This window comes from Salvia splendens, chromosome 19 (genome assembly GCF_004379255.2).
Source record: "Salvia splendens isolate huo1 chromosome 19, SspV2, whole genome shotgun sequence".
NCBI classification, from domain to species: domain Eukaryota; kingdom Viridiplantae; phylum Streptophyta; class Magnoliopsida; order Lamiales; family Lamiaceae; genus Salvia; species Salvia splendens.
The window spans coordinates 12,631,460-12,640,007 of record NC_056050.1 but is presented as its reverse complement, the minus strand read 5'-3'; the positions used below and the strand labels follow the sequence as shown (position 1 = coordinate 12,640,007).

General features: G+C 33.6%; 1 protein-coding gene across 2 annotated transcripts; it reads left to right on the top strand.

Annotated features, from left to right (window-relative positions):
* Positions 1-470: 470 nt before the first annotated feature.
* LOC121778120 (uncharacterized Rho GTPase-activating protein At5g61530) lies at positions 471-5,561 on the top strand. 2 transcript variants are annotated; one of them, XM_042175418.1, is made up of 10 exons: positions 471-686; positions 1,156-1,254; positions 1,327-1,589; positions 2,309-2,371; positions 2,600-2,618; positions 2,885-2,983; positions 3,434-3,511; positions 3,603-3,847; positions 4,603-4,765; positions 5,182-5,561. In XM_042175418.1, exons 2-10 carry the CDS (start codon positions 1,191-1,193, stop codon positions 5,325-5,327), a joined length of 1,140 nt encoding a protein of 379 aa, XP_042031352.1. In that variant the 5' UTR covers positions 471-686; positions 1,156-1,190; the 3' UTR covers positions 5,328-5,561. The 2 variants fall into 2 exon arrangements, with proteins under 2 accessions (XP_042031352.1, XP_042031353.1); XM_042175419.1 differs by having other exon boundaries at positions 473-686; positions 5,185-5,561.
* The last annotated feature ends 2,987 nt before the right edge of the window (positions 5,562-8,548 follow it).

Genomic DNA, 8,548 nt, shown 5'->3' with positions numbered 1-8,548 from the left:
AGAGGTGGGGTCCCGGATAGCGGCGACAACGGCGGCGACGGCCACGAGGAGTGAGGCGGAGGCGGGGGCTCGTGTGTGGAAGAGGGGTTTTTTTAATTAATGTAATTTTTTTATATTAATGTAATTTTTTTGTAATTAATGTACTTTTTTAATTTTACTATTATTATTGAATTTTTCCGTATCTGTGTCGTAAATTTAATTCTGTATTTTGTGTAATTGTTAATTATTTATTTTTTATAATTTTATTTATTGTGACTAGCCTATTGCTTGTCCAGTTGCTTGTCCTGATGATGTAGAATGAGGAGTTTTTAGTGCTATGATGTGGCATGAGTTGTGGCTAGCCTATGACTAGCCTAAAATCATTGTGGATGCTCTTGAGAAAGTATATTAGAGAAAAAAAATGAAATAAAAATTAGAATAAGGAGTACAGAATTTCGAAAGATAAAATTTCACATATCCAATTATCAGTCTTTTAACTATCAATTTTATAGGGAGGAGAAAGGGACGGGAGCTGCTCATTCTCGTTGAATCCTTCACTGTTACAAACCAATCACAAAAACTAGTAAAATATAAACTCTCTTGCCTCTTGTTTCCTCCGTTGAAATCTTTCAAAATTTAATCGGATTGCTGAAGCTTTCATTCCTTGTTGTTGCACAAACAAACACTACTTAATAATTAAAGTAGAGGTGAGCAAAACCCTAATTTATTGTTCTTCTAGGCTGATCTTTGATAGTTATATGTTTCGCAAGCGTATATTGTAACTACGAAACTGATAATATGTATCTGTTACCGGTCTTCAAATATATGCCGTCTCTACAGGTTTGATATGGTAAATTAGAGTCAATGATTTTGACGTTTGATCATGCCTTTGTTTCTGGGATTGATTTCATGATTAGTTCTCCTATGATTGGATCACTTAGTTTTAACTTGATTTTTTATTCATTTGTCGCTGAATACAGTTTTTAACGACGAAATTGCAGCTAACGGAGATTTTAATTATTTAGCTTTTATATATTTTCTATTAATTTCAGTAAATAGTTAAATAATTAGCATCAACAGTAATGGATTTGGGCTGGTTTATTGTATTTTAATCTCTCTGAAATTGAGAATGATGGAGCCTCTTTTTCATGGTATCATCTTCCTGAACCCCTACAGAGGTTTTATTTTCTGGTGAATTTTGGATACACCAAATGCCATCATCACCTATGTCGCCTCTGTGGCAAGAGAAGGCTAGTGGTTTCATTCAATCCTCAGGTATTCTTAATTGATTCTGTATTATCTTGGTGAACATCCTTGTTATAAGACATGTCCAATGTTGATAAATAGGGGTCAAGCTTAAAGGAGCAGGACACTCTGCTGGGGCATTTGTTGAGGAAGCTGCCAAGGATGCAAAGGAGAATGTTTCTGATGTGGCTGGAAAGGTTGGGTCTGCAGTCAAAAGCCGTTGGGCTGTCCTGCAGCAGCCATCAACCAGGCAATCCATGCAGGAACGTCTTATTTCAGCTGCGGCCACAACAAGCATGTTTTTGAGGAAGGGGATATCAGAAACAAAAGATAAGATGGCTGTTGGAAAAACAAAAGTGGAAGAGGTAATAACTATACAAGTTATCCATATTAGGAGTACTTCCATAGTTAGTTTATCAATGACGTTGATTACCTAGTCTGTTACTATAGTATATGTTCATCATTCCAGTGAATTTTATGTTCCAGCATAACCAAATTTAATTTCACTTGCATACATTTAGTTCTTGCTTCAATCTGCAAATATAGTTTATGTTTCTAATTACTAATTTGTTTCTTTAAAGTCTCAGCTTGGTACATTGTTGTTTAGGGCTTGCATGTCTCAGTCAGACCATTAGACAAACTAATCCTTGGTCTTGACTGCTAGGGTAGGAAATGCTGGATAAGGTTGCTTTTTTGTTCTTATTATCCGGTTGATGTTATAAGGTTCTGTGCCAGAGGAACTGTGTCCACCATCAGTAATTCTAGACCAATCTAATTTCCAGAAATGTGAATGCTGATATAAGGGTATAACAGCATATTCATTTCTGAGTGATCTATCGAGATGGACTATAGTTCTGTATATAAAGAAGGGGAGCAAAATTATCAAGCTAAAGAGAATAGGATAGATACTAATAGTTTCTTATAAAAAGGAGAGGAACACCTCTTAGTGCGCAATTCTGTGGAATCATTTCATCTGCGTTTGATAGAATGTGTTAAATTACAATTACCAGTGTTGATGGGTGTTAAGTAATCAGAAATAATTCTTATCATGCTTCTGATAGTGATGATATCATTTTGTTAACAGGTGGCAAAGAAGACTGCTGAAAAGAGCAAGAATCTGCTGACAGATTTGGAACGATGGCAAAAGGTGCTAGGACATTATTTTTACTTCTGTACACCCCCCCCCCCCGAAACGTCTCTGTGCATACCCTAATTTATTAACAATGATTCATGACTAGTTGTTTAGATATTAAGGTTTCTAAAATAGGATTTTTGGGTGTAACTAGAACTAGAAGCACACAAAAATTCTCTTATTGTTGTTGGTACTTTTAAACGTGGACTGTGTTAATTTATTTATGCCTTACAACTTTTGCAGGGAGTTGCGAGTACTGATGGTGGGTTTCTTCATTTTTGTGCTCATCACTTAAGTGGCCTGGTGTGCAAGAAAAAGTTGGCTTGTGTCTCGTAGAAATGATTATGAGTATATGCATTACTGGATTATGACCAAAAATATCAGAAGTTGATTATTTTGCATTTCTTTTTACTTCAATAGTTCAATGTGACTATTATATTTTTATGGAATACAAAACTTCTAGTATAGTAGTATGATACATTGAACCAGTTTATTCACAGATATTTACTTGTCTTTTTTGCTCATTAGTATTTGGGACCCCCCTTGAGCTTACTGTCCAGCACCAAGAGTCTAGTGCCCCCATTCCTTGCATATTGATGAAATGTGCAGACTTCCTCATATTGTCAGGTGACTTTTTGTGTTGGTTGATTTACTGTCAACATTTTAGTATTATTAAGATTTAAGAGTTAATCATGTTTCGTGTCCCCAATTTTCAATGCTTTCTAGAAAATGGCCACATCTCATATTTTCTCATAAAAAACCCCTAACTTTGCAAAACGTTTGATATATGGCCCACTATAATAGTCTAGTGAAGGAATGGCGAGTTACCTCTGTGGATTATTGTTCAATGGAGGTGGATTTTTTTGGTTAATCATAAGAGTTTGGTGAGTTGACTCATTGTTCCTCCATCTCTGGATTATGTCAACCGGGACATATATCAGGCTTAAAGTTTGGGGTTTTAGAAGAGAAAACGTAAGTTAGGGACATTTTTTTGAAATCGCTGCAAGTTGGGAAACGAGAAATGAGTAACCCTATCACTAATAATTATGAAAGGAAAGCTTTACTTTCATTGACTAGGACTGAGCTCCCAGGAGTTGTTCAAGGCACAGGGTAACAAAAAAGTCCTGCGGCAGTTAGTATCCTTGTACAATCAAGGTATTCTAGTAAGAATTCATTTTTCGGCTCTTGTATATTCTTCACAAACAACAACTTTATCCATCCAATTTTGCTGTTTTCTTTTATGCAGACCCAAATGCATTGCTACCTGAGGGGATAAACCCTGTTGATACTGCAGAACTTATGAAGTGCTATATTGCAAGTCTCCCTGAGCCGTTGATCCCGTTTGAACTGTATTATGATATCATAGCTGCCCGCTTCAGCCCACATCTAACGAGAAATACTCTCAAGAAACTGGCCACTGTTAATTATATGACCCTAGAACTAATTACTGCACTCTTACATCGTGTCAGCCAAAAATCTCTTCTTAACAAGGTAATCTGCATCTATTTCTCATTCTGTCTCTTGTCTCTGTTATTTTGGCAGCATTCTCTGCATTGCATCCATTAACTTGAACATGTGCTTGCCTAGAGGTGCAATTAGCAGTTGCTTCAGTCTGTATTGGCGCTACGTTCTTTTCTCACTTATGCTATAGGAAATTCAGTCTTTAATCATTTTATGGTATTAGATCTATTCTAAAATCAGTGTTTATCCATTTTGTGCTCCTCAGAGTAAGCTCCTCGATCATAATAAAGAAAGAAAAGAAAGGAAGCAATTTCATAAATTTTATCTCTCATTACCTTTACCTACCCTTTCTTCACTTAAGCTCTGTGGGTTAAGCTTTATGATAAATATTTAAGCAACATGCACAACCCCAATCGTTTTTGGGCCGCTGGAGGGGTGTGGGTTTTAATAAAATATTTGGGTAGATGTTTTTGTAGCATAGGAAAAGTCGCATCGTGAATAAAAAGTTAAGTCACTTGGGTGATTTATGGTAGGTAATGCTGGGGTTCTTTTGTAAATAAGGAAGAGTAGTGACTTTTTTTTACCAAAAAATGACAATTCAATTTTGGTGGAAACCTTTTAATGTTTGCACACTATTGGTGGACAGGGGGAGTGTTTCGTTTTACGTGGTTATATCTGAAAGTCGCATAATCTACTTAATGTAACTAGTTGAATTGAAAACACTTCATTGAGTTTGTTTGCTGTTTAATTTTTTTTCTTTGTAATTATGCTAAATCATCATACAGATGGATGCTCGAAGCCTTGCAGTGGAACTGGCTCCAATCATTATGTGGCAGAGAGGCCAGAGACCAGAGCATTATAAACAGATATGGAACCAACCAGAAAAGTGTGCTTCTAAGACAAACATAGATTCTGCCTCCAACAATAGTGTGGGGGAGATGCTTTCAGGTAACTTTTTCAGCTTATGCATCAACTACATATAACAAAGTTTGTAAATGTGAAGTTACCATAGCATTGTGCTCTCAATTTTTAGTGAATGGAACTCATTTAAAGGGTCAAGGATGCCCCAAACTTGTGGTCCAGTTTTTTTTTTATAAAGGGTGCATTGCATTTGTCTTCTTCGGTAATATACACTCAATGTTCTTTAAGATTTACAATATACTCAAGAGTTTTCTATGATAGGATCTTAATTTGTGCTTCTGTAATTGGGAGGTCTATTGCTACTATAATACTAGTAATTGGCAGTTATTCGGTATACAAGTCACGAGAGAAGTAAAGTCCGTCTTACTTACAGTACGTGAGCATTGCAACACGAACGATTGATAAGGAGTTTTGCATAACGAATTTGTTTTGTATGCATGCAGCAGATGATGAAGCTGAAGATGCATCATCCTCGATCCCCCTTGATGATGGAATGACAGGTGGCCTTCTTGCTATTGAAGCTATTCAGTGCTTGATTGGAGATCACAGTTCAATTTTCACAGAATCAAGCGAAACTGCATGGAGATAGTTCCCGCAACACACCTGCACAGATTCTGTAGTGGAAAAATCGAGGAGTTGCCTCTCTAAACATTCATAAGCAATGTCAATTTATTGTTTGTAAATATTTTAAATGAGATGTTTGGTTGTAACCAGATCCCGGATCGATCGATTATGTTTTAGGAGGTATTATATTTTCTTTCATTTTGAGAATATATCTTTACATCTTCTTGGAACAAAAGGTATAAAGTTATTTATTTTTGTTTGTCTTTGTAATTTACATTCTCCCCTCGGAGTCCATTATTTTTTAAGAAGGTATAATTACATTTTTGAGAAGGTAAATGAGAAATATACTTTCTCAATTTTTCTTTCCCCCTTGGAGATGCTCTTATAGGGGAACGGATGTAGTACTATTTAGTCACGCTTTTGCTACATATAAATGTTTGTTGCATACGAAAATTAATGTGCGGTCAAATACCCATGCGTACTAAAAAGGATAAACATTTGTTTCTGCACGGGCATTAATGTATAAATGATAAAGTAAGAGATGAATATAGAGGGTAGTGTAAGTGGAAAGTGGACTCTATATCATTAGTGTGTAGTGTAACGGTATAAGTTGTAAATAAAATGATGTATCAGTAATATGTTGTTTACTATTTCAAAATTAGAAAGTTTATATTTTTTAGGGATGGACTACTAAGGAAATACTCCCTCGTCCGCAATTTATAGTCCCATTTTGAGTCGGCTCCGGTTTTAAGAAATTGTTGATTTTATGAAGAAAAATGAGAAAATGAGTTAGTGGAATATGAACCTCACTTTTTTATAATAGAATGTGAGTGTAATATTTTAGTTGAATGGTGGGTCCATGTAAGTATAAAATAGAAAGAGAAAGAGAGTTGATATTTAATTAAAGAAAAAATAATGGTTGAATATATTAATTGAAGATAAAAAAATTATTCAAATAAAAATAAGTTATTTAGTTAGGATAAACTAAAAATAAAAGTGTATATATCTTAATTCTACTGTAATATTAGTAAGTATCCATGTGGAAGAATAGTAGAATGAAGTACTACTATTAATTTAATACACTGTGATTTTCAAAGAAGGCGGCAAGGCGATTATGACTAGAGACAAACGATAAATTGCTGCTGCTGTAGTCTCTCTCTGTGTTTTAATATCAATCAGACAATCACATGACTTTTGCATTAACCTTTCACTTAATTAGAGCACAAAGCACATTAATATAGAATAAGATGCATTTGGACTTTAGCACACGTCGTGGATGTTGCACATTTCAATCTATCATAATCACGTTAATGAATTATTAGAGTTGAATAAGTATGTGGTCGAATTTTCTATGATATCTTCGGCAAATTATGTAGTAGCCGAATTACACACTTTCAAATTTATTTCAAAATTAAACTTCATCCATTCATATGGTGTGCAATAGTTTCTTTATTTGGTATCCACAAAGAGGATGCAATTTTTCTTTTTTTAATATATTTTTTTATAACTTACTTTCACAATACAATATTCCGTACAATTTCTCTTTTTTAATTATTTCTTCTTATAATTTATTATCACAGTACAATACCCATGTTCCGTACAATACCCATCTCTTCTTATAGTTTACCCATATCAACAGTAGGAATTCATACTCGAAGTTAGACGAATAGCGTGGAAAAACCTTAAATTAAGCTGTGATTTTTGTCTTAATTAAAATCCAAAATATGTTAAGAAAATAACTTTATTGATATCTCAAAATGCATTCCATTTTGCATTTTAACAAGTAAATACTCATGTTTGGTTTTGAACTATAACAAACCGAATTCACTTTTTTAATTTAAAATTTAATTTATTACATTCAAACCCAAAATCGTTATATATTTATCAAAATAGGAAAGATGAGGAGGAGAAATAAAGATATTGTATTAAATTTATGTGCTTTCGGGAAGCTAATGTGTGATTTTAAGTTCAAGTGCATAGAAAATCTACCGGATCCAGGAGATTGCACAATTAGGTGTGCACACGGTTCAAAAACTGCCGGTTCCGGTTCGGAACCGGCGGTTCACGGTTCACCATTTCCATGAACCGGAACCGGCCCACCAAGGGTCCCGGCGGTTCCGGTTCCGGTTCAAAAAACCGCCGGTTCATGAGGTGGTTCAAAACCACCGATTTTTGGCCGAAACCACCGGTTCGGCGGTTCGAATTTTTTCTTCTTCTCGTTTTAGTGCCTATTTCAATGAGACTACAAGTCACAAGTCACAACTTATAAGTTACAATTTACACTTAATGTTGGACTTGAGCCTTTGGGTTGAAAGATAGTGTATTGGATGATTTTCTTTTATAACTACATGTTCTTGGATGTGTTGCTCTTTCTTTCAATGTGGGATAAAACTCCTTATTTATAACTACGTGATACTTCTCCATCATCTTTGTTTATATTAGTTTATATCTTGACTATCTTCTATTATTACAACTTAACAACAAATATAATTACATAAAGTATTATTCTTTAATTCTTTATCATTATCGATTTATTTGTGTATAAGTTTATGTATATGTTAACTAATAAATACCATTATATACATTAAGAGAATAATTATTATACAAATTGTATTAATCTAGTGATAACTATAATATGAATAATTATTTATCTATATACAAATCATATTACTCAATAATTGTTTATTCTTATCTATCAAGAATATATTCACAAATAATAATTTTATTTATATAAATTATACTTCATCTATTAGAATAACAACTATTATACATAAGAAAGTTTTGTATCCCACATTGGAAAAAGATGAATGAATGATCTAAACATGTAGTTATAAAAGAAAATACTTCAACATATTTTGTCCCACATTGAAAGTGAAACAAAAAATATTCAAAGATGTCTCTATAAAAGAGAAACAACCAAGAATGGTTTTTTAGAATTCTTACAAGTGAGCACATTAATCCAATTATTATTATTATTTGAACACACCCACATTCTATAAATATACAAATTATGAGCAACATGAAATATTCAAATTTAATTGAACTATTCTATTTGATTCTATTATTATCTATAAATTTGCCTTAGAAAATGAATCTTAACAAAAATAAAGATAAAGTTAGTGAATAATAAAATGTAGTAAAAAATAAAGAAAAGTAGAAAACAAAAGAAAGTTTTGTATCACACATTGGAAAAAGTTGAATGAATGATCTAAACATGTAGTTATACAACAAAATATTTCAACATAT

Coding starts and splice junctions, on each gene's coding strand:
- LOC121778120 (XM_042175418.1), top strand. CDS start 1,191: ATGCCATCATCACCTATGTCGCCTCTGTGGCAAGAGAAGGCTAGTGGT. Junction 2,984..3,433: donor AGACTTCCTCATATTGTCAG/GTGACTTTTTGT, acceptor TTCATTGACTAG/GACTGAGCTCCCAGGAGTTG. Junction 3,512..3,602: donor AGTATCCTTGTACAATCAAG/GTATTCTAGTAA, acceptor TCTTTTATGCAG/ACCCAAATGCATTGCTACCT.